Source organism: Lonchura striata, chromosome 7, assembly GCF_046129695.1.
Source record: "Lonchura striata isolate bLonStr1 chromosome 7, bLonStr1.mat, whole genome shotgun sequence".
NCBI classification, from domain to species: domain Eukaryota; kingdom Metazoa; phylum Chordata; class Aves; order Passeriformes; family Estrildidae; genus Lonchura; species Lonchura striata.
Genome location: NC_134609.1, coordinates 32,011,294 through 32,037,123, shown reverse-complemented (window position 1 = coordinate 32,037,123; position 25,830 = coordinate 32,011,294). Strand labels below are relative to the sequence as shown.

General features: G+C 54.5%; 1 protein-coding gene across 14 annotated transcripts in view; it reads right to left on the bottom strand.

Moving 5' to 3' along the window:
- JAKMIP3 (Janus kinase and microtubule interacting protein 3) overlaps nt 1-23,911 on the bottom strand; it is a 52,812-nt gene extending 28,901 nt beyond the window's left edge. For 6 of the 14 annotated variants that reach the window (XM_077784757.1, XM_077784756.1, XM_031505300.2 and 3 more), the window contains exons 1-3: nt 23,699-23,910; nt 1,504-1,640; nt 383-572 (exon numbers count right to left, since the gene is read on the bottom strand). In XM_077784757.1, coding sequence (XP_077640883.1) covers nt 383-517 — 135 coding nt within the window. In that variant the 5' untranslated portion in view covers nt 518-572; nt 1,504-1,640; nt 23,699-23,910. Of the gene's footprint in view, nt 1-382; nt 573-1,503; nt 1,641-11,038; nt 11,229-23,698 lie in introns of those variants that run through there. The other 8 variants (XM_077784758.1, XM_077784759.1, XM_077784763.1 and 5 more) reach the window with 5 other exon arrangements.
- Nucleotides 23,912-25,830: the final 1,919 nt, after the last annotated feature.

The window sequence follows — 25,830 nt, the reverse complement described above, 5'->3', positions numbered from 1 at the left end:
AATTTTGTCCCTGCATGGCAACACACTTCTATTCTGGAACCAAAAACCCCCGAGGTCTATCAGTGGAAATTATTTGGAGAATTGGGGAAAAGCCAATCAATACTCGGTGCTCTTGTGAGAAGTGATGCGAGGGTGAAGCTGGAAGCTCTCAGAGCTGCGGCTCCAGCCCAGGGTCGCTCTCCCTCAGCCTGGGAGTCAGCGCAGGAGGCAGAGCCGAGGTTCAGCACTGCAGCCCTGGGGAAGCACTGCCTTTGGGGGAGTTTGCGTGCAAAACCCGAACGCAGTCGGCGTGAAAGGGGAACAGAAGCACCGCAGAGGGAACTCCGGCATTCCCAACTTTCCGCTCACCGGAGCCGCGCTGACGGGAGGGGAAGCTGCCCACCTTGCTCTTCTCCTGCTGCAGCTCGATCTGGATGTCGGTGAGCTTGGCCCTGAGCTCCTCGTTGGCGGCCTGCAGGGCGGCCAGGGCGTCGGGCTTGTCCCCCCTGGCGCGGCTGCTGGAGCCCCTCTTGGCCATGGTGAGGGAGCCCGGCCCCGCTGCTCGCCGCCGGCCGCTCTACATCTTCTGGGGCCTGCGGAGGGACAGCGTCAGCGGCCCGGCAGGGACCAGCGCCCAGCACGAGCCGGCCGGGCTGGGAGCCCTGGCCAAGGCTGCAGCCACAGCTTTGATGGGCTGGGAAACTCCTCTGAGAGCCGCCTTCAGTCCAGCCCTTCCCCAGCGCTGACAGACCCGCGGCCCAGGCGCCACATCCACGTGGCTTTCAAAGCCTCCAGGCTGGGGACTTCACATCTGCACTGGACAGCCCTTTCCATGGAGCAGTGCAGCCCAGTATCCAACCTGAACCTCGGATGCAGCCTCTTGTCCCATCCCTTGTTCCCTGGGAGCAGGGCCTGTCCCCCTGGCTGCACCCTCCTGCCAGGCAGGGTCCTGCTCCTTCTCCTGGACAATTACTGTCCTGGGGTCACACAGGGCAGGGAATGTGGGATCCACACAGGGCAGAGGATATGGAACCCACACAGAGAAAAGGATATGGGGTCCACACAGGGCAGGGAATGTGGGATCCAGACAGGGCACAGAGAATGTGGACCCCACACAGAGCACAGAAGATGTGGAACCCACACAGGGCAGAGAACGTGGAATGCACCCAGGGCAGAGGATATGGAACCCACACAGGGCAGAGAACGTGGAATGCACCCAGGGCAGAGGATATGGAACCCACACAGGGCACAGAGGACATGGAATGCACCCAGGGCAGAGGATATGGAACCCACACAGGGCACAGAGGACATGGAATGCACACAGGGCAGGGAACGTGGAAACCACACAGCACAGAGGAGGTGGATGTTCAGGAGGGACAACCACCCACCAGTCCCCAGCTCGGAGGCAGCAACCACTGGGAAAATTTTATTTCTATTCTATTTTCTCAGAATCATGGAATCACAGGGTGGTCACAGTACAAAGTTCCCTTAAAAAGTGCTCAGATTTGGGAAAGCATTTCCAACCTTTTTAAAGCGATCCTGTTAACGTGGGTAGCAATGCTCCTGGCTGGTGGCCCTCAGTGCCTCGGTCTGTCCCTCATGCTCCAACCCCAGCAGAGGCACTGTCCCTGTCAGTGGTGGGGCTCAGCAGGTCAGGGCAGCTGCAAAGAGAGAGTAACCATGAGTGACAACAGCAAAACAGCAACAGAGCCAGCCTCCACTACAACATTGTAATAAAAAATTCCTGGCTTGAATTGCAAGAGCAAAATCCTGAATCTGTCAGGGAGAAAAGAGCCAAGGGAGGCACCTGCTCTGGGGGTACAAAAATGGGATATAAGGCTGGGAGAGAGCTGGAGCCTGGGAGAGCAGAGCTGCTGAGAGCCAGAGAAATCATGCAGGACATTGGGTCAGAGGGAAGGAGGGAGGCCGAGCCCTAGAGAAACAAGTGGGAGAATAAAATAACACTCCTGATGTTAACTGTCCAAAGCAAGGTGGTACAAACAATCTCAGTTCTGCTGTTACTCAGGCTGGTGCCTGACTTTGTAGCCTGGAAGTTTCCATAAAAAGAAACATGTTTGATTGTGCAAAGAAACAGAAATAAATGAAAATTTAAAGATATTGACTGAGAAGTACACAAGTACACGTTCTTCGCATCTAAGATTCTTGCTGCTTTGTGTAAGCAGACACAGCACACCAATGGAGATTTAAAACCCTCTTTCTTTATTGATAAAAAATGGGGCAGCCTGTAGCCACAGGCAGAGTTGTACCTGCTGCAGCAAATGAGGCCTTTGTGCACATTACAATTATTTTCCTAGAGGAGTCCTCCAAAGGCAGAGGCAGCCTGAGCCAGGTTAGCTCTCAACTGAGGAAGCAGAGCAGCAAGCTTGAACTGCTTGCACATGGGTGGCAGACACATCACCATGTGAATGGTGCAGGGACTGGAGAGAGCAATTGCTGACAGGATTCTTCTCGACAGGGAGGGCTGAGAGAATTTACATCTGTGCACTTACAGAAAAGAAAACAGAGCTGGCACCGTGGAGCAGAGTTCACTGGGTGGGAATTCTGTCTGAGGTCAGCTTGTAGAGCCACAGATCCTGATACTTACAATGATGCAGCTTTTACATTTTCTTTACAAAGGCTTATGGTAAGGATTGACACATTTCATGCCAAGCATCTGCTTAGATCCTTGAACTCCAACTCCTGCACAGGCTAGTCCAGGGATGACTACATGCCCACTAAACCGTGTCAGAAATGTCAGAAATGTCACAAAGTGCAGCCCCTGGGAGGAGTGGAGGGCCCGAGGAGGAGGCGGTGGAGTCTTGCCTTGGCACAGCAGTGGGGATGTGAGCGTGTGAAGGATGGCAGAGCCCAGGGGTGGTGCTGCAGCCAGGTGGATGTGTGTGTATATATATATATATATACACACACACATATATAGATACAGATCTGGGCTGGGGCCAGCAGAGCTCAGCCCTGGCAGCTGCCCCAGCAGAGCTGGACAGGCTGGGTTGTTATTCCCAGGGTAAGGATGGGAACAGGGCTGAGGCAGCTCCCAGTGCCAGCCAGGACCTTGTGTGTGTGCAGGGGGACAAGTGCCATTGTTGGAGCCACCACAGTGCTGGCTTGTGCTCCCACACGTGTGGCCCTGCAGCCAGAGCAGCCGTGCCTGCTGGAGCACGCCCTGGCCACAGCTGGGACCCGGGACCAGCTGCCAGGCCAGCCTTGAGAGGATATTTATCACAAATACGGGAGAAAATCAGGCCACAGAAACACTCCCCAGCCAGCAGCAGGCAGGAGGAGGCTCCTCCTGGGCTCAGGGCACACAGAGCTGCTGCTCTGGGGCACTGGGGACACGTGGGCACCTCGGGGGTGCCTGAGCACAGACCCTCACCAGGGCCTGGCCCAAGCTCCCCTCCCCACTGGGCACAGCAGACATTCCCTGGAAAACCAGCCACCTGCCCCTGGATCTTTCCTTTGTTTTCCCAGTGAGTTACATAGAAGGGGCAGCTATCAGACACGTCACCTTAACAGAACAGAAAGGTCATCATACGTGTGATGCTGGGAGAACAGATCATGCATCTGATTCCTGGCAGGTTTGATATTGAAAACAGCATCAATAATGCATCAGAGTGCCTTGAGCAGGGATCAACGCTTCCTTTGCCTCCTGACTTGCAATTCAGACATCAAGACTAATTGGGAAATGTGTTTTCTAGGTAGCAGTTACTGAAATGAATGTTTTACCATGCTGAAAAATAAGTGAATTAATCCCTACCCAGGGTACCAATATTTGAAAGCAGAACATTGTTCTTACAAATATGGAACATTTCCAACATCTGCCCTGCGAGCACTGGTGTTCTCTGTTTTTGACAAATTGCTCTGATTTATTAGTTTAAACAAATCTTTTTGAGCCTCTGGTGCACCTTGAAATACTATAATAGAAAATGTAATGGCTGAGTTCCCACTTTTTCACATGAGTAATATCCACATTCCATTCAGGATTGCACTAGCCTGTAGATCCCAATGCAGGAAAATGAGTTTTCCTCTGAAAAGGAATTTCATGCTAAGCCATGCAATTATGTCCCGTGCTGGAGCTGTGCTCTGGGCTTTATCCATATGAACATTTGTCATATATCCATATAAACAGCATATCACTCACTCAGCTGCAGGGTGAGAAGGAAACCTGGTGGGAATTGCATGGGAAAAGGAGTATTAAAAACCACAAGCAGTGTGTGTGACCCACCCCAGACCTCCACAGAGGCTGGCACATCTGCCTGGTCCAAAGCTGCAGGCTCCCCACACTGCAGAGCTAACACACTTACCTGCTGCAGGGCAAGTCTCCATTTGGGAAATAAAAACCCCCTCAGTGCTTCCCAGTGTAAAGTAAGCTCTGAAACCTATCCTTCATGAAATAATAGCTGCTTTAAATTCAAAATAATTCCACCCCTCATCCCCCAGCCCTGACATCGCTGCAGTGGAAGTCTAGCCAAAGTTTTGCTGAGGATTAGATCGATTCCTGCAGCAGCTGTAAGGGACACATGTCGAATCCCAACTGACCTGAATTTTTCCTCAGAGATTAATCCTTGCACCGCTATTGGCTTTCACTCATTGGTGTGTGGAGCGTGTCCTTTGTGAGATCAACATCACAGCTGCCAGGCTGCTCCGGGCTGACTCCCCTTGTGTGTGAGGTTACCCCTTGTGCCACACCCAGGGATGGAAATCCACCTCTGGCTCTTCAGCCCAAGCCTCACATGGGATTTTGGGTTTGGTTTTTAGTGAAACCATAGCTGGGTGTCAATTATGAAGCTAATTATGGTTATAGGGAGCACCTGGAGCTGTGCCGGGGCAGGTTTAGGTTGGAGATCAGGGACAGGCTCATCCCCAGAGGGGCTGGCACTGCCCAGGCTCCCCAGGGAATGGGCACAGCCCCGAGGCTGCCAGAGCTCCAGGAGGGTTTGCACAGCGCTCTGGGATGCCCGGGGGGATTTTGGGGTGTCTGTGCAGGGCCAGGGGCTGGGCTGGCTGATCCTGCAGGTCCCAGCCCAGGACAGGGCTGAATGCAATGCTGGCAGCCAGGACTGCTGCTGAACCCCAGCAGGCAGCTTTAAAGCAGGACACCTGGTTAACTGTGCAGCTCTTAGGGCTAATTTGCAGAAAGAGCAATAATTAATTAAAATCAGGTGACTAGGTAGGAAAGTAATTTCTCCTTTTTCTCAGAGGACCAATATTTAAGGTACAAAAATCCATTGGAGTTTCTGCAATAAACTCCAATAGCACAGACATCCAAATTATCTGTTCAACTGTGGCAACTCGGCGGAATTTGGGGAGGACTGTTGGTGAGGAATATATTTCAGACCCAATTCCACGAGTTTCATGGTGTGTCACTGTGTTTCCTGCTCACAAACAAGCTGTTCCAGCAATGCCACCCCTTCTCCCAAGGAATTCATGCCTGTGTAATTAACTAAATCAACTCTAACACAGATGGCATCGCACCATCCAAAAGCACTTGATGGAAACATTTTAAGCATGTTATTAACATCCCTAAATAACTATTTAATGCTACCTCTCCAACCCTCTTCGGCACCAACACACAACACAGCTGGATTTGAGGATGGAAAAGGCAGTATTTAATTGCTACACTCTTATAAAAGATTTTCAGTTCTTGGATTTATTAAATTTATAAATGAGCTTGAAAAATAACAGACTCAACAGTGGCAACAAAACCGCTGTGCTTTGGATTTCAGAATTAAGGTTAATTTCCAGTCTGATTAATCATCATTAAATTCAGCTGTGAGGAACTGGGCAGCAGGGAAAAACACTGATGGGAGTAGGAATCTTTCATCAGGCTGACCCAGACTATCCAAAAATTACATTTCTATTTGACAGTGTGTTTTACTTCTCAGTAGGTGTGTACCCAGCTTTAAACCAAGATAAAAATTGACATTTCACTGCAGCAGACAAGAATTTGAATGGAAAGTGGATTAATCTCCCAAATGCAAACAGCTGGGAGATGTCCATCAGGCTCTAGTGAAAAGCTGTTCCTGCAGCCTGGAAAACTGAGGATCAGATTATTTCAAACCTGATTTTTCATTACTAAATATCCTGGTTTAAATGACCTTTTTGTGGCACTTGCTGCGAGTCTCCTCCCCAGTGCCAGGCCACCTCTGCCCTGTTTCTGACCATGACTCTCGGCTGAGGAACACAGCAGTAAACACAAAGCAGCCCCACCATAAATAAACAAAACCAGTGATTTGGGGAGGAAGCAGGAGCGTGCCCACATTCCCAGGGGGTGGCACCCACCGGGGCAGCGGTGCCAGGGCTTAATTAGCAGCATTCCTGCCCTTCCAATCTCTGTGCCAGGCCTGCCCACCCTCACAGGGAACAATTCCCAATCCCCAATATTCCATCCATCCCTGCCCTCTGCCAGTGGGAGCTATTCCCCCTTCTCCAGGCCCTCCAGGCTCTTTTCAAAGTCCCTCTCCAGCTCTCCTGGAGCCCTCTAGGCTAAATAAATACTTCCAACTATACAGAAAAGATCCATTACAAAGAGGATTTTATAACAAAATCAGCCCCTGGATGATGATGAATAAAATCCTGGAAGCAAAACGTTCTCCCAGCCGATGAGCCCGAAGCGCTGACCAGCCTGGCAGAGCAAAGCTCCTGTTTCCAGAGCCACAGGTGGGAGGGAAAGGGCTGTGGGCACAGGAGAAGAGCTCAGAGCAGTGGAAGCACTGGTGTGGCATGGGCCACAGGCTGTGCCCATGGGCAATGGGGGCACGGAGGTGCTGCTGCTGCTGCCCTTGGCCAGGGCAGCTCTGCCAGGGGGCTCTGCACACAGCACATGGGCAGGGCTGAGGATTTGCAGCTGCAATCCGATTGTTCAAAGCCGATTTGATTTGAGATGCTGATTTGAGGTGCAGTGTGCCTGGCGTGCAGACAGCGCTGCCCTGCAGCCTCCCTGGGCACATCAGCAGGGCGTGGGAGGCTCCTGGCACCATGGCACACCCAGAGCCCAGGGGGACAACAGGCAGCTTTACCCCACCTTAACAATTCCAGTCCAAGTGCCCCAGGCTGAACAAGCTGCCCAGAGCAGCTGTGGCTGCCCAGCCAAGTGCCCAAGGCCAGGCTGGACAGGGCTTGGAGCAGCCTGGGACAGTGGGAGGTGTCCCTGCCCATGGCAGGGGTGGCACTGGATGGGCTTTAAGGTCCCTTCCAACTGAAACCATTCTGGAATTCTCTAGTCCATTTCTCTGGGAAAATCTTATTTTCAACACAAGAACTCTATAACCTTTTTTTTTTTAACCAAGACTAACAACAACAACAACAACAACAACAACAACAAAATAACCCAAAAAAACAAACAAAAAAAACCCCCAAAAAACCCAAAAACCAAACCCACAAAAACAAGCCCCAAAACCAAAAAACAAACAAACAAAAAATAAAACACAAAAAAAAAAAAGGGGGGGGGGGGAGAAGCGGAACTTCAACAGCTGCCTCAGCTTGTGCTCTCCATCGGTCACTAAAATTGAGTTCTGGAGTTCACCTCTGGGGCCAAGTGACTCCTTCCCAAGTGGCCTCTCCTGGCGAGGCCCCCTTGGGGAACCCCTCCGCTGCAGGAATCCCCCTCAGATGTGCAGGTGAGGAGAGGCCCCGGCCCCGCGCTCCCGTGGTGGGACGCGCTGCCCAGGAGCCGGGAAGCGCTCCCAGCACGGCTCCCGTCCCGGGCCGGGGAGCTCCGGGCAGCCCTTCCCGGCACTGGCTCAGTGTGGCAGCTGCCGAATCGGGATTTGAGTTCAGCATTCTCCAGCCTTTCAGCCTTCTGCATTTACTCCTTCAGGGACAGCGGCTTCTGGCCCGGCGCTGATCCTCGGCCGAGGAGGGGCTGTGCCCGTCTGGCTCCTGACCCGCTCCCGAGCGCTGCCCGGGAGCGCCGCACGGCTCCGTGCCCGGCCGGGGCGGCCGCGGGGATGCCCGAGGGAGGCTCCCTGCGGGATGTGCCCCCAAACCAGAGGGGATGCCCGAGGGATGTGTCCCCCAAACCAGAGGGGATGCCCGAGGGATGCTCCCTGCAGGGATGTGTCCCCCATCCCCAGGGGATGCTCCCTGCAGGGATGTGTCCCCAGTCCCAAAGGGATTATCCCTGCAGGGATGTGTCCCCTGCCCCAAAGGGATGCTCCCTGCAGGGATGTGTCCCCCAGCCCCAAAGGGATGATCCCTGCAGGGATGTGTCCCCAGCCCCAAGGGATGCTCCCTGCAGGGATGTGTCCCCAGTCCCAAAGGGATGATCCCTGCAGGGATGTGTCCCCTGCCCCAAAGGGATGCTCCCTGCAGGGATGTGTCCCCCAGTCCCAAAGGGATGCTCCCTGCAGGGATATGTCCCCAGCCCCAGGGGATGCTCCCTGCAGGGATGTGACCCCAGCCCCAGGGGATGCTCCCTGCAGGGATGTGTCCCCAGTCCCAAAGGGATGATCCCTGCAGGGATGTGTCCCCCAGTCCCAAAGGGATGCTCCCTGCAGGGATGTGTCCCCCAGTCCCAAAGGGATGATCCCTGCAGGGATGTGTCCCCCAGTCCCAAAGGGATGCTCCCTGCAGGGATGTGTCCCCTGCCCCAAAGGGATGCTCCCTGCAGGGATGTGACCCCAGCCCCAGGGGATGCTCCCTGCAGGGATGTGTCCCCAGCCCCAGGGGATGCTCCCTGCAGGGATGTGTCCCCAGCCCAGCCTGGCCGTTCTCGGGGCACTGAGGGAGGAACTGCGGCTCCACAGAGCTCTGGGCACCCGCAGGGGCAGCGTTAGGAGCAGCAGTGGCTGTGGCTGCTCCTGTGCATCCCCGAGAGCCACTGAGCAGGGGGATGGGAACAAGCTCCAGGCACGCTGGGGATGCAAACAGGGGAGTTACTGCTCCAGGGAGGAGATTCCCAGCTGCGAGCTCCAAGCCCAGAGCTGGGGCTGGCACTGTTTGCTGTGCTGGTGACCTGGTAAGGGGCAGGACATAAAAATCTGCTGATAACAGAGGATTATGTAGGTCAATCAGGAAAGAGGACAAGGCAGGCAAAAGAAAAAAAAAAAAAAAAAAAAAAACACCCCAAAAAAACCACAATAACCTCAAATTAGAAAAAATAGGTAACTTAGCAACACAAAATTCAATCCATGAAAGTACAAGATAATCTACATTTAAAAATACAGTTTGACATATCCTGCACACAGAGATTTAGGAGGAAAGATCAAGTCATCACTGAGGACATCTGTTGTGCACACAGCATTGTAAATAAGGTATTCCAGTGGCAGGAGATGTGAAATCAGAGGAAAAGCATTATGATACTGCAGAGAGCTAAATGGTAGGCACTCATTAATCCACTCAGATTCTCCTAAATGAAACATAATAGGTGCAACCAGGTAATAGAAGAGTGAGGCTCTGTGATTTTTGGAAGGACATTGAACAGGAAGTTATTAAATGATTGATACTGTGTAGGTGAAAAGGATGTTCCAGTTACTTTTTAGTACTAATGCAAGAACAAGAAACCACCCTGTGGGCACTGGCAGGAAATGAAATGATTTCTCTGGTGGCAATCTTTGACTTGGGATCACACACCACAAACCCCGGGAGCAGCTGCCCATTGCTCTGCTGCTCCTGGGTCCAAACCACCCTGGCCAGGAGAAGGCAGGAGCTGAGTCCCTGGTGCTGGGGCAGCCCCCAGCTCCAGAGCAGCCCCCGGAGCCCAGCCCAGCCCAGAAAAAGTTGCCCAGTCCTGCCAAGGGCAGTGATGGAGTCACCATCCCTGGAAGTGTTCAAAAAATGCAGATGTGGTACTTCTGCTCCTGTGTCCCTGTCCGACCTGCAGGATCTCAGAACTGCTCCTGGGTCCCTGTCCTACCTGCAGGATCTCAGAACTGCTCCTGGGTCCCTGTCCTACCTGCAGGATCTCAGGAACTGCTCCTGTGTCCCTGTCCTACCTGCAGGATCTCAGGAACTGCTCCTGTGTCCCTGTCCTACCTGCAGGTTCTCAGAACTGCTCCTGTGTCCCTGTCCTACCTGCAGGATCTCAGGAACTGCTCCTGGGTCCCTGTCCTACCTGCAGGTTCTCTGTTGTAAGGGAACCCTCCTGTCTTTCCTTCAGCAATCCCAGCTCCCTCCTCCCTGTACAAATTCCTCTGGATTTCACACCCAGTTCCGTGGGCTAGAAGAGATAAAAAAGCTCCAGGAAACGATTACCCGGGACCGCGCATCTGCAGCCCCGGGGCTGGGCACGGGGCACGGACGGAGCTGTGGCCCCGCAGCAGGCAAAGCCCGGTGCCGGGCCCGGAGCAGCCCCGGTGCCGGGCCCGGAGCAGCCCCGGAGCAGCCCCGGTGCCGGGCCCGGAGCAGCCCCGGAGCAGCCCCGGAACGGGAGAGCGGCTCCGGCACAGCCTCGGCACCGGCGCTGCCGCGGGAGGGGCTCCGCCTGCCCCGGCACCGGCACCGGCACCGGGCACGGCTCTCCGGGCCCCTCCGGCCCCGGGGTAGGGCTCAGTCCTGCCCGGGACGCGCATCCTGAGCCGCTGGCAGCGCCCGCAGCCGCTCCGTGCCCGGGATGGGCCGGGATGTGCCGGGATGTGCCGGGGATGTGCCCGGGATGCGCCCGAGATGTGCCCGGGATGAGCCGGGATTTGCCCGGGATGTGGCCGGGGATGAGCCCGGGATGTGCCGGGATGTGGCCGGGATGTGCCGGGATGTGGCCGGGATGTGGCCGGGGGATGTTCCCGGGATGTGCCCGGGATGTGCCGGGATGTGGCCAGGATGAGCCGGGATGTGCCGGGATGTGGCCGGGATGTGGCCGGGATGTGCCGGGATGTGGCCGGGGGATGTGCCGGGATGTGCCGGGATGTGCCGGGGATGTGCCGGGAATGTGCCCGGGATGTTCCCGGCATCTGCCTCGGCACAGCCATGCCACCCCCACCCTGCGGGCCACCAGTGCCGCCGCACGTTCCCGCAGACGGCGTTCAGCTCACAGAGCGCTTTAATGAGATTTTAAAGTCATTTCAGGGAGAAAAGCAGCCGGGCAGGGTCCCGGGCCCTCGCTCACCTCTGCCCCGGTCCGGCGGCGCGGCGGCTCCCGGCTCGTCACGGCTCCGGCTCGGCGGGGCTGTGACTCAGCAAAGGAGCCGCTCTTCATTTTCAGCTGGAACTTACCAAACCCTGCCAGCGTTACGGGGAGGATCTGCTTCCTGCATCCACTGCTCTGCCGGCCTCTCCCGAGGTGCTTCCACCGAACCCTCCCCATCTGCTTACGTTCCAACAGGAAACGGCGTCTTGGGGGAAAACATCAAAAGCCAAGGATGCGTGGGAGCCGCGGCGGAGCGAGCAGGGAGGGACGCCAGCCTCCACCTGCGCGGCTGGAAAACACAGGGACGCGGCTGCCCGCCCGGAGCGCGGCTGCTGCCGGCCGGCACAGCCCGGGCTGCGGGCGCCGTGCGGGGCGGCAGCGGCAGCGGGAGCGGGAATGGGGACGGGAATGGGGACGGGAACGGGAATGGGGACGGGAACGGGAATGGGAATGGGAACGGGAACGGGACTGGGAATGGGGACGGGAACGGGAATGGGGACGGGAACGGGAATGGGGACGGGAACGGGACTGGGAATGGGAACGGGAACGGGACTCGGAATGGGAATGGGAATGGGAATGGGACTGGGAATGGGAATGGGAATGGGAATGGGAATGGGAACGGGAATGGGAATGGGAAAGGGAATGGGAATGGGAATGGGAATGGGAACGGGAACGGGAAGGGGAATGGGAATGGGAATGGGAATGGGAATGGGAACGGGAATGGGAATGGGAATGGGAACGGGAACGGGAATGGGAATGGGAATGGCAACAGGAATGGCAATGGGAACGGGAACAGGAATGGAAATGGCAACAGAAATGGGAACGCCTGCCCGGGGATCCCTGCCACTGGAGCCCTGGCAGGCTGGCAGGGATACCAAGTGCCCCAGGAGTGAGGCTGGCTCTGGAAGGATCCCTCTGGACTTTCCACAGCTGCAGGATCCCCCGGATGGGACCGGGCAGGGAAAGAGCTCCTCACCCAGGCACAGCCCTGAGCCGTGGGGCAGACCCCACCGTGTCCCCGGGCTCTGCAGTGCCACAGCACGGAGGGACAGCCCGGGGGTCCCTGAGCGGGGTCTCAGGTGAGCCAGGAGGGGCTGAGAGCCCCTCTGCCAGGCTGAGCCTGCCCGGGTGGGCATGAGCACAGGTACGACCCAGCTGGGCGACCTGCCATGGCTCACCCCGAGCTGTGGGCAGCAGCAGCAGCAGCTGACCCACCCCAAAAACTCCCCAGGCCGCCCCAGGGTATCCCCCAGCTCTGGCACCGCCCCACACCCGGGCAGGTGAATGCAGAGTGGCACAGCTCCAGGCCCAGCAGCCCGGGCTGTGGCAGTCACACCCTCTGCACAGAGAGACACGATTCTGTCTCTTGGGAGAAGCACAGAGAGAAGAGAAAACCATCTTTGTCTCTGCTCCTTGGTTCTCCCCACGTGGGATGTGGTTGGAGATTGTTCACTGCAGGGATGGCTGGGTTGGATTCTGGGGAAGTTGTTTGGGGTCAGTGACCAAAGGATCCAGCTGTGACTCGGAGTCTCAGCAGAGTCACGGGTTTGAGTTAGATAGGTAAGTAAGAAATAAATATATAGAATAAAATAGTGTCTCTTTAAATAGCATATTCATGTAATATAGTATAGTTTTAATAAAGCAATCCTTCAGCCTCCTGCTCTGGAGCAGAGATCATAATTTCTTCCCCGTTGGGGTTGCCTTTATTGCTACACCCGGGTCGGACACATGGACACTGTCCTGCCCCTGCTCACCCTGCCCTGCCCTTGGCATTTGTGACCAGAGAAGGGGAGTGCTCAGCCCGTTCCTGTGGAGAGGGAAAGCTGGAAGTTCCTTCCAGAATGACCCAACCAGAACTGCTCCAGAGTCCAGCTTATGACAAATTAGCAAACATGTCCTTTAATTACAGAAAGCTCTTCCCTTCAATTTTTTAATTAGAAGCGAGAATGCAGATGCCATTTACATAAAAGGACTGTCTTGTTTTCCTTCCTGTGCTGGCACTACTGAATCTCAAACACATCCTGCAAATTTCCATGGATTTAACAAAGTCCTCAAGGTTACAAAGCTTCTGAGCATCAGGTTTTGAGATGCAGGGGGCTCCAGCAGCAGACAAATGTTGGTGCAGAAGATATATGAATAGAAGAGATACACAGAGAATTCTGACATCTCTGCAGACATAAATCTGTTCAAACCACTAAAATATTAGTGACCATCAGGTTCAGTTTTCAGGTGTGAATGAATGAACAGCATCTTCTTTAACAAGAGAAATATAAGGTGCAGTTGAGAGTTTTAGAATGGATTCAATGAGAGAATGAGTAAGAAAGCAGAAGAATGAAATTTTCATGTCATGCAGGAGACATGAGGTGAATACCTCAATAAAGAAATAATCAAACCAGAAAAAAAAGAAAATCAATATTAGCCTGAAGCGCTAGAGAATCCCAGTTTAAAAGAGCCTCCAAAGCCCAGGAGAGCAGGGCTGGCTGTGCTCCTGCTGCCACAGCCACTGCTCACAGCAGCTCCCGGCACTGGCCTGGCCTTGGAGGGGAGGGGGACCAGCCCCGAGCCCCAGGACAGAATGCAGCAGATCACACACCAGCCCACCTCTGCGAGGGGAGACAGACCCCGAAAGGCTGAACCTCTGCACCAAAAACTCAGCCTTTTCCTTCAGCAGTCTGACCCGTGTATTTGTTATATCCTTAAAACCCCAGGCTGGTCTGGCCTGAAAGGGAGCTCAAAGCTCCTCTCACTGCACCCTGCCATGGATTCCAGCACCCCAGGCTGTTCCAAGCCCCAGTGTCCAACCTGCCCTTGGGCACTTCCAGCCCACGCCACGGGCTGGGAGGGACTAAACCAGAGGGGATGGGAGTGAAATTCCCTGTTTGGCACTGCCCTGCTCCCCTTTTCTCCAGGACACAAACCAGAGAGGATGGGAGTGAAATTCCCTGTTTGGCACTGCCCTGCTCCCCTTTACTCCAGGATACAAAACAGAGAGGATGGGAGTGAAATTCCCTGTTTGGCACTGCCCTGCTCCCCTTTTCTCCAGGTTACAAACCAGAAAGGATGGGAGTGAAATTCCCTGTTTGGCACTGCCCTGCTCCCCTTTTCTCCAGGTTACAAACCAGAGGGGATGGCAGTGAAATGCCCAGTTTGGAGCTGAGCAGGGCTCTCAGTGCCCAGTTCCCTGTCTGCCCTGCTCCCCCTTTCTCCAGGACAAGCCTGTCCCTGGCAGCCCCCGGGGGATCCCAGAGCCCTGCTCGGCCCCTGCACAGCGACACCTCCCTCTGCTCACTGCTCTGGGGAAACACGGCTTCCCTCGCTGCAAAGGGGCTTGTAGCAAACAGGTTTTGGTAGCAAACAGGTTTTGGAACCAAACCCGTGCTCAGGAGCACCTCCCCAGGCACGGCTGGAGCCCAGCGCAGCTGTTGCTGTTGCCATGGAGGCCAAGCCTGCTGCTCCTCTGCCTTTTCCTTTCCTTTTTCAAAAAGGGCAAAAACTGCTGCAGATCAGTGGCTGAGCTCCCAGAGAGCTGCCACGGGCTGCGGGCACAAAGCAGTATCTGACACACAGGTCACAGAATTGTTCAGCCTGGAAAGGCCCTTCCAGCCCAGGGAGTGCCAGCTGTGCCCATCCCCACCCTGTCCCCAGCCCTGAGTGCCATCTCCAGGGACTCCCGGGACACCTCCAGGGATGGGGATCCAAGCCCCACAGCACTACTGGGGCAAACATCCCTGCCTGTGCTGGGCACTGCAAACCCCCCAGCACTGCTGGGGCAAACATCCCTGCCTGTGCTGGGCTCCCCAAACCCCCCAGCACTGCTGGGGCAAACATCCCTGCCTGTGCTGGGCTCCCCAAACCCCACAGCACTGCTGGGGCAAACATCCCTGCCTGTGCTGGGGGACTCGTAGGGGCTATTACCCTTCAGCCCACCTAGAGATAGATCTCCTGAAATAAAGAGTCAAGGTCAGTCTGTCCTTGATGTGATTCCTATATGGTAAGCAAAGTCATAAAGGATATGTTTCCTGGTTAGGAGCAGAGGCTGTGCACATCTGGCAATGAGGTTGTCAGATAAGAAAGGAACTCTGATGTATATTTAGCTTTAAGGAATGTAACCAATCACTGCATGCTTATGATGAAACCGCAAGGCAAGAGACTAATAAGGGTTATGCTTATCGTTGAGGCTGGGGGCAAAAACTGTATAAAAGTTGAAGCTGAAAAACGAATAAACTGAGCTCTGGTTCCTATTCATAATGAATAGTTGTCCGAGTCTCCATTCTTTTCTGGCATTCAGGCAGCGGCATGCTTGGAACATTTTTTGGTGACGGATTTATTTCTCAATCATTTGAGTCAAAACATCAAGATGAGAAATTGAGATGCTGTCAAAAATGAAAGTGAAATGTTTTAGAATGGCATTTGAATTTTTAGAAGCACTTATGTTTAATTAAAATAAAGAATTTTAAAGGCCTATTTTGCAGCTGGAGCCCCTCTGGAGCCAGCCTGGCACACCTGGGGGCTCACCTGGGCAGGAGCAGCTCCAGGGAGAGCTCAGAGCCCTGCCAGGGCCTGGAGGGGCTCCAGGAGAGCTGCAGAGGGGCTGGGACAAGGGATGAGGGACAGGACACAGGGAATGGCTCCCACTGCCAGAGGCAGGGCTGGGTGGGAGATTGGGAATTGGGAATTGTTCCCTGGCAGGGTGGGCAGCCCTGGCACAGGTGCCCAGAGCAGCTGTGGCACCCCTGGATCCCTGGGACAGTGGGAAGTGTCCCTGCCATGGCAGGGTGGCACTGGGTGAGCTTTGAGGTCAACTTTGAGGAAAGCTCCTTACTCAGCCAGGGAGGATGGGGTTTTTCTGCTGTTGCCAAAGAGAAGGGAGCTATAAATGTTGTTCTTTCTCCTTTATCATCCCTGATGACTTAGCATCAAATGCTAAAAATAATTTTTATGCCTCATCTTCAAAGTCGATGTGTAGCAATTTTTTTTAAAAAAAAAACAAAACAAATCCTATATCCCAGCAAGAATATTACAAATATTTCAGGGTCCAAATGAGACTTTCTGAAGAGGTACTGCAGGGCTGCCAAATGTGACATTTGACACAGGGCTTTTCTCTCTGAGCTCCCTCCCAGCCTCTGCTCACGAGAGGACAAGGGCTGAGGTGGTGGCACTGGGGGCAGGCTGGCCTGGGCTGCTCAGCACCACTGCACTGAGGCACCTGTGGGAACCTGGGCCTCTTGGGGGTGCCAAGGGACTGCCACAGGCTCTGCTCTCCTGGGCACAGCCTGGCACAGCAAGGTCTCCACTCCCATTTCTGGTGCTCAATCCACTTCATTGTCAGCCATGGGCCGGCACAAGCCAGAGCCAGCAGTGCGTTTGAGCAGGAAAACACAAAAGCAATGAAATAACAGCTGGTGGGACAAATGACTCCTACCAGGCCTGCGTGGCTACATTTGGATGTAACAAAACTGATTTGGGTGATAGAGAGCATGAAAAAACATCTCAGGAAGTTTTACTCTACGTGAGCCGAGCCAGCTCGGAATTCAGAGCTCCAGGGAAACTGGAAGGCCGAAGTTGGCAGGCATGTTCCTCTAAACAGATGAGTGTCATTGATATGAAATAATCAGGCATGAAATGACATTCCTGAAGCCCCAGGTGCAGCCCCCAGCAGGGCTGGAGCCCCTGCTCACAGCCAGGGCTCAGCAGGGACTGAACCTCCCGGCGCCCGCGAGCGATGTGCACAGCAGCACCTCCAAAGCCGTCCCAGAGAGCAGCTGCTGCTTTGCCAGCCCTGGATCCTTGCTCCTGCCCTTCACTCCGGCTCTGGGCTGGGTGAGACATCCCTGCCTGGGCAGGCAGACAGTCCTTCCCGGGAGCCACGGCTGCTCGCCGGCTCTGCCATGCCCCCGTGGGACTGCACGGAACCAGAGGCAGAAAGGAGACATTCGTGCCTGGTGACACTCCTCAGTCTCAGATCCAGCTCTTGACTGGCTTATTTTTAAACAACAGCAAGGATATTTTTAGCAGAGCCTTTATTTCTCTTTAGTTTCACATGTTTATGCAGGACACCGAGTTAACCAACAACTTGTTCCCCTCACGGAACTGTTACTGCTCCTGCAGCAGGACATACCCAGACCTCAAAACCCCAGCCCAGCTCTTGGAAGGAAAAAGAACCCTCACACTGTAAAGGCAAGGAATTTACGGAGAAAGGAAGAGAACAGAGCTTTACTCTAAGGCTTTTCCCCAGGTGCTTTACTGAGCTCTGTGTTGCACATCAGCAGAGATGCTCCAGGGCTCTGCCAGGCTCCCTGAGGGGCTGGCATGTGCCAGACTGAGTCTGACCCTCTGCTGCCATCCCAGGCCAGGCTGGACAGGGCTCCTGGAGGTGCCCCTGCCCAGGGCAGGGGTGGAACCAGATGAACTTTAAGCTCCTTCCCACCCAAACCAGCCTGGGATCCTGCTGGTCACTGGGCACTGCTGAAGAAACCCATTTCACACACTCCCATTTCATATCTTCCCTTTGAACAGACAAAATAACAAAAAAACACGCAATCCCACAGCCCCCAAACTCCCAAAACAGCTTTGAGGGACAAGACCATGTTTATATCTGTCTGCTCCTGCTCTTGATGCTAACTCTGACAGCAGCCTTAGTGGCTGTCCCCATCCCTGTGCCCCTGCCTTTCCTGCCTCAGCATCCACACCCACCTCCTCTTTCCTGCAGCACAACTCTAGGGAGGTTTAAGCATTCCTGGCTTTTCCATTCCTCTTCAGACCCATGATATATCCTGTTTTCTGCACTCCTTGCTTCTCCACTATGTTTTTTTACTCAATTTGTGGTTGTAAAACCTTATCAGGCCAAAGCCATGGCAGTCCTAGGACACAGACTGATATTTTGGTAAGAGGGGAATTAAAAAAAAAAAAATCCCTGACCAAAGAAAGCAAGAAATTGGCTTTGTTGAGGAAGTGCTGCCTGGCAGAGCTCCCTCAGGCTGGAAGCAGGGCAGGCTGCTGCTCCTGCTGCGTGACTGACAGGAAACAAGCACCAGCTCCTTTAACTCTGCCATGCCTGAGGTACCCTAAGGGAATAAAACCTGATGAGCCTCCCTTCCACTGCAACTCTGCAAACCAGCAGAGTCCAGAGCCTGGCCAGGGCTGCTTTTGTCCCTATAAACTGGGACTGGCAATATGTGGAACTGGAATTTCTGCATGTGCCAATTCAGGAACCAGCTGAGTGTTCAGGAAAGGAGAGAAAACGAAACCCAAAGCCCACCCTTTGTTCCAAAGGCTCGTTCTGGTTTGTCTCTGACTGTGCAGCAGAATCACAGAGCTGTGGAAGCCTTATGGCTGGAAAAGAGCCCTGAGCCCACTGAGTGCAGCTGCCAGCCCAGCGCAGCCAAGGCCACCAGGGCATGTCCTCGGTGCCACATCCCCACGAATTCTGAACCTTCCTGCCAGCCTGTGGCAGGCCTGGAGCCGCCTTTCCATGGAATGCTTTCTCCCCCTCCCACCCTGAGCCTGCCTGGCCGTTCCCTCTGCTCCTGTCCCTGTTCCCTGGAGCAGAGCCCGACCCCGAGCCCCTTTCCCCGAGGTGAGGGGCAGGAGCAGGGCAGGGGGCTGTGGTGGGCTGGGGGTGCCAGGAGCCCCCAGCTCTGCCACTCTGGGCTCCTCCAGCAACAGCTGGAGGGGGAAATGCTGAGGAAAGAGCAGAGGAAAGGTGGGAGTGCCAAACTGTGCAAGGAATGCTCCAGAGGAGCTTCGACAATAAAGGGATGAGGGCTGCCTGAGCCTCGGGGCCAGCCCTGCAGGAGCCTCCCCAGGGGCTCCCAGCACCTCTGGGATGTTTTAGGGCTTACAAACCCCAAATCCTGCTCTGGGATGTACCAGGGGCAGCTTACAAACCCCAAATCCTGCTCTGGGATGTACCAGGGCTTACAAACCCCAAATCCATCCCACATTTTTCAGTGACACTTTGGAACAGCTCTGGGATGTACCAGGGCTGGCTGACAAACCCCAAATCCATCCCACCTCCTTCAGTGACAGCTGGAGCGAAGCTGGGATCTCCCAGTACAGCAAGTTTTTAATTAGTTATTAGTAGCCACAGTAGAAATCCCAAAAGCATTTTGATTGGAGTGAAAAGGCTTTTAACCACTGAAGGCATTACCTGGGATGGAACAGGTAAATCTTGACCACTGAGTGTTTTCCAGTTGCTTTTTATCCTGCACATCAAGCAAATAAATGTTCCATTGTACCATAACCAATGTTACAAACCCCACACGAGGATACCCCAGGCTCAGAGGGGACAGAGCACAGCAGGGGTCACCAACAGTGACACTGAGAACAAGCACAACAACCCTGGGACCAACAAACCCGGCACATGGCCAGTGGCTGCTGCCTGATCTGGTACGTGCTCATAGCAAACTGTGTTTGACACACCCTGCCCAAATCTCGTGGTACCTCAGCCCTCTGTGTACAGGAAAAATGTGGGGATGCCCTGGATGCAGGGAAGAAATGATGATGTCTGCTCCAGAGCAGGAGGCTGAAGGATTGCTTTATTAAAACTATATTGTATTACATTAATATACTGTTTAAAGAGATACTATTCTATATATTTATTATCTTACCTATCTAACTCAAACCCGTGACTCTGCTGAGAGGCTGAGCCACAGCTGGATCCCTTGGTCACTGACCCCAAACAACTTCCCCAGAATCCAACCCAGCCATCCCTGCAGGTGAACAATCCCCACACCACATCCCACACGGGGAGAACCAAGGAGCAGAGACAAAGATTGTTTTCTCTTCTTCTCCCTGTGCAATCCTGAGAGACAGAATGGTGTCTCTGTCCAAACGTGAATGCCACACTTTGTGCCTCATGCTGGGTAAAACCTGGCTGGTCACAGGAATGGGATGAGCTTTGAGGACCCTCCCAGGCCCTAACCCTGACCCTAGCCCAGCCCAGCCCATGATCCCACCCCAGGGGAGTGGGAGAGCTGTGGGTCACAGCCCAGCCCCTCCCTGGGCAGCAGAACTGGGACCACCGACAGGACAACCAGAGCCAGGAGCGTGAGCTGGGGGCACAGGAAAGGCACCTTCTGCAGCTCCAGGTGACCCTTTTGAAGAGTCCCTGTTGGCACATGACCTTGCCAAGGTCGAATGACCACAGAGCAGAGCCAGACTCCAGCCCAGGATCTCGCCTGGATTTAGGACAGCCTGGACCCCACAGCCTGCTGCTGGCCCGTGTGTCTGGGGAAACCCCTTTGTCCTCCTGACATCCCCAGCCTTTCCCAGCTGTGTCTCCTCAGGCACAGCCTCTGCTCACAGTGAAATGCATGGAACCCTCCTCTCTGCTCCCCAGCAGCAGCAAATAACAAATCCCTGACACGTGTGCCTCGAGAGCTGCGGGTCTGCTCGGGAGGGAAGAGTGTTCAAAAGTCTGCCACCGTGTCATTCCCCATTCGAGTCATTTCTGCAGAATTCTGTTCAACTCCGAGGCCTTTGGGCGTTTATTTGGGCACGGCACACTTGGCTGGAGCTGGAAAATCAGGAATTAGCTTTCCAGGTGCAATGACTACTAGAAATGGATTAGCAACTGCTCTGGGAGAAGGAAGCTCTCTTCTCCTCTGTGTGCAAGTACCTGCTCCTGGCCCACTGTGGGCAAAGAAAGACAGGATCCCACGAGTGATTTCATTTGGATTTCTGAAATACTGGCTAATATTTGTCAGCTTTTATAATAAAATATACTCATACAAATGTTCTTATGTGTCTTAAAATTGTTCAGTGCTGTTAGAGTCTTGCTGGGTTCTAATCCTACATCCCAGTCAACCAGGATGTGTAAGATTTTTAGGACTTGCTTTTTAAATTGTTTTTCCAGTGAAGCTGAGCCTCTGTTCCTGATCATACATGAAGAGCTGCAGCACAGAAGGTGACAAGCTGAGAACACATGTTTTAAGGGAAAATGTTAAAGATCATTATTTAAAGGCCTTCACTTGTTAACATTCATTTGCTGATGCTACTTTGAATTCAAGCCATCTGCAATAAAAAGTAATATTATAGAGATGCATTTTAGGGAAAAAAAAGCAAAGTTTTACTCTTCATGTAAACTGACAGTGCACTGGGAAACTTGGTGAAACTTCACCATGTGGGAGGTGTTGACAACTGAGCACATACCAAGGGAAGGATTTACAGGCACACAGTTCCACAAATACATCCCAGACTGCTATTTGTCAAGACAACCCATGAGCTTTCAGCACATTCTTTAAAGCCTTGTTCAAGTGGGGTGTTATTTTCTCCATCAGGGCCTTGGTGACAAATGCAATTTCCTCTGGTCAGGCTGTTCTTGTGGCCTCTTGCTGGTGCCACTGCAAACCCTTAATCACCACTAAACACTAAAATTCCCACCAGCCTGATATTTGCAGGTGAAGAACAAGGGTTATGGGTCAGGAAGCTGCCAGGAGCCACCACAAACCAGGCAGAAATTGCACTGCAAAGTAAAGTAATCTGAGAAATGTTCAGTTTCTGAGCACATCCAGAGCACCCAGCAAGCCCTTACACAGAGAGGAGCCCGAGTGCAGAGAGGTTCTGCACTCAGGTAAGGATGCTGCAGGTCAGCTGAGAGCCCAGGCTGACAGCTGTGCGTCTTTCTTGTCAGGAAATTACTGTTTTGTACTACACACATTGCCCTGGCTGTGAAATGTCAGGCAAAAGTCAATGGGACTCCAAATGTGTTTTCTAATTTCTGTCTCTGTTTTTAGCAGTGTCAATAAAGGCATCCCTTGAACTGAAAGGAAAAAGAATCTGGATGAGATAAATCACATTTAAAATGACTGAGAGAGCAAGCAGCTTGGAAGAAAAATAAAAGAACTCTCTTTTTTTAGGTTAAATAGCACAGAATAGAATCAAAAGCCCAGAGTGGCTGGGGTTGTGAGGGCCCTTAAAGCACATCCCATTCCACCCCTACCACGGACAGGGACAGCAGTGTCACCCTGCCAGGGTGCTCCAGGGCCCATCCAGCCTGGGGAGCCTGCTTTCCCTGGGCACAGCACTGCCATGGAAGCAGTTCTGGGCCTGCTTTCCCTGAGGATAACACTGCCATGGAAGCAGTTCTGAGCCTGCTTTCCCTGGGCACAGCACTGCCATGGAAGCAGTTCTGAGCCTGCTTTCCCTGGGCACAGCACTGCCATGGAAGCAGTTCTGAGCCTGCTTTCCCTGGGCACAGCACTGCCATGGAAGCAGTTCTGAGCCTGCTTTCCCTGAGGATAACACTGCCATGGAAGCAGTTCTGGGCCTGCTTTCCCTGGGCACAGCACTGCCATGGAAGCAGTTCTGAGCCTGCTTTCCCTAAGGATAACACTGCCATGGAAGCAGTTCTGGGCCTGCTTTCCCTGGGCACAGCACTGCCATGGAAGCAGTTCTGAGCCTGCTTTCCCTGAGGATAACACTGCCATGGAAGCAGTTCTGAGCCTGCTTTCCCTGAGGATAACACTGCCATGGAAGCAGTTCTGAGCCTGCTTTCCCTGAGGATAACACTGCCATGGAAGCAGTTCTGGGCCTGCTTTCCCTGGGCACAGCACTGCCATGGAAGCAGTTCTGAGCCTGCTTTCCCTGGGCACAGCACTGCCATGGAAGCAGTTCTGAGCCTGCTTTCCCTGGGCACAGCACTGCCATGGAAGCAGTTCTGAGCCTGCTTTCCCTGGGCACAGCACTGCCATGGAAGTAGTTCTGGGCCTGCTTTCCCTAAGGATAACACTGCCATGGAAGCAGTTCTGAGCCTGCTTTCCCTGGGCACAGCACTGCCATGGAAGCAGTTCCGAGCCAGCCGTGCACAGGGTTCAGCAGACAGGAAATACCCGAATCAGCTCCTCGGGAGCACAGACACAGATTGTTTGTCACAGCAATTCAGCAGGGCGGGTGTTACCCCAACCACCAGCACCTGCAGGGGAGCTCCAGCAGCAGTCTGTGACCCTGGCATTCCAGCTGCATCACTCCAACAGAAAAATCCTGAGGGACGCAGGGAGCAGGAAGGGGCAGCTGGGCCCCAGTGCCAGGCAGAGCCATCCCCTGCCTGGCATCGAGAGCAGAGCTCCGCAAATCAGAGCCGTGGTTATCAGCAGCCCGGAGAAAAAACCTCAGACACAGAATGCCAACAACACACCTGCAAATGGAGCCCACGCAGCCTTTAGCAGCAGATGGCTCACCTGCAGCAAATCTGTCTGTCTGTCACACATTATGCCCATTTCTATACATCCATCACACAGGTAAGCACTGATTAATAAGCACAGGCAGGCACTAATTAAGGAGCACAGTTAGGCGCTCATTAGCCCAGGTAGACGCTAATGAAGAGCACAGGTAGGCAGAAAGCTCACTCCCTCCTGCTGCACACCGAGGGAGCCCCTGCCTGCACTGCACTCCACATAAAACCTGTCGGCTGCCCGAGCTGACACATTTACAGAGATGTTTACGATCCACACTGCAAAAGGCTAAAAAATTAATCCATCCCTGCTGCATATGCTTCTGTTTTCCCTCTCTGTCCTCTAAACAGTGGCATCAGATGAGGAGTGATGCATCGATTGGTCCGGGGAAGCACGGAGAGGACAGAGAAGGGAAATAAACCAAAAAACACTAAAATCCCGCAAGCGTAGAGTCAAATGTGCTCACCACGTAGCCCGAGCGCGGATCCGAGCGGTCGGAGGAGCTAAGGACAGGTTTCCCCGGCAGGCTGCGGGATGAGCTCAGTGCCGGCAGGCTCAGCCATTGCGGAGTCACTGCAGCTCCGGCAGCACGTCAGCAGCGCTCCCGGCTCCAGAGCCCTCCCATCCCATCCCATCCTTCCCTTCCCGAGATCAGCAGCGCTCCCGGCTCCAGAGCCCTCCCATCCCATCCTTCCCTTCCCGAGATCAGCAGCGCTCCCGGCTCCAGAGCCCTCCCATCCCATCCTTCCCTTCCCGAGATCAGCAGCGCTCCCGGCTCCAGAGCCCTCCCATCCCATCCTTCCCTTCCCGAGATCAGCAGCGCTCCCGGCTCCAGAGCCCTCCCATCCCATCCTTCCCGAGACCAGCAGCGCTCCCGGCTCCAGAGCCCTCCCATCCCATCCTTCCCTTCCCGAGATCAGCAGCGCTCCCGGCTCCAGAGCCCTCCCATCCCATCCTTCCCGAGACCAGCAGCGCTCCCGGCTCCAGAGCCCTCCCATCCCATCCTTCCCGAGACCAGCAGCGCTCCCGGCTCCAGAGCCCTCCCATCCCATCCTTCCCTTCCCGAGACCAGCAGCGCTCCCGGCTCCAGAGCCCTCCCATCCCATCCCATCCTTCCCGAGATCAGCAGCGCTCCCGGCTCCAGAGCCCTCCCATCCCATCCTTCCCGAGATCAGCAGCGCTCCCGGCTCCAGAGCCCTCCCATCCCATCCCATCCTTCCCTTCCCGAGACCAGCAGCGCTCCCGGCTCCAGAGCCCTCCCATCCCATCCCATCCTTCCCGAGATCAGCAGCGCTCCCGGCTCCGGAGCCCTCCCATCCCATCCCATCCCATCCTTCCCGAGATCAGCAGCGCTCCCGGCTCCAGAGCCCTCCCATCCCATCCCATCCCATCCCACCCCACCCCACCCCATCCCATCCCATCCCGAGATCAGCAGTGCTCCCGTGCTGATCCAGAGCTCTCCGTTCTGTCCTTTCCCAGCCAGCTGAGGATGCTGTTCCAAACCTGCCCCTCAGGGCCCCTCGCTCCGGCCAGGATGGGCATTTCCAGCTCCCTGAGGAAGCCAAAGCTCTGCACCCAGCAGGGCTGGAACCTGCACGGGGCTGCTCCTCCAGCAGGGCTGCCTTGCTGAAAAGGGCAGGGGGGGATTGAAGGATACTTGGATTTAAAAACAGGTACCAAGCTTTGCTCCCAGCATCAGAGATGGGATCAAGTTCTAGAGTCATGGAATTATGGGCTCTTCTGGGTTGAAAGGGACCCCAAATCCCACCCAGTGCCCCCCTGCCATGGCAGGGACACCTCCCACTGTCCCAGCTGCTCCAGCCCCAGTGTCCAGCCTGGCCTTGGGCACTGCCAGGGATCCAGGGGCAGCCACAGCTGCTCTGGGAATTCCATCCTGTGCCAGGGCTGCCCACCCTTCCAGGGAACAATTCCCAATTCCCAATCTCCCACCCAGCCCTGCCCCTGGCAGTGGGAGCCATTCCCTGTGTCCTGTCCCTCATCCCTTGTCCCCAGTCCCTCTGCAGCTCTCCTGGAGCCCCTCCAGGCCCTGGCAGGGCTCTGAGCTCTCCCTGGAGCTTCTCCTGCCCAGGTGAACCCCAGGTGTGCCAGGCTGGCTGCAGAGGGGCTCCAGCCCTGGAGCTGCTCCTCTCCAGGTGAAGCCCCCCAGGTGGACCCACTCCAGCCAGTCATGGTCCCTGGAAATCCACTCCTGTGGAAGTGCAGGGCAGGCATCGGGGTGTATCTCTGACAGGAATGGCATTCCTGGGTACCAGCGGGCTCTGAGGTGACCTGGGAGTGCTGGGAGGGTGGGGAAGGGCAGGTGGTGTTGCCAGGCCCTGTAAGATTTGATTTGAGGACTAAAACATACAGATATAAAGCAGGTCTGTAACCCGTGGAGTGCTGCATCCCGCTGCTCCTCATACCTGAGCAAATACCCATTGTCAATATTCACTCGCCCACTGAAAATTCCCCTTTCCATCAGAAACTAATCACAAACATGCATAAAAGAAATGCATTTGTGGACAAGATACTTCTAACAGCCCCACACCACCAAGTTCTCTACAAGCAAATAGGATACAGGGCATATTTTTTTGATTT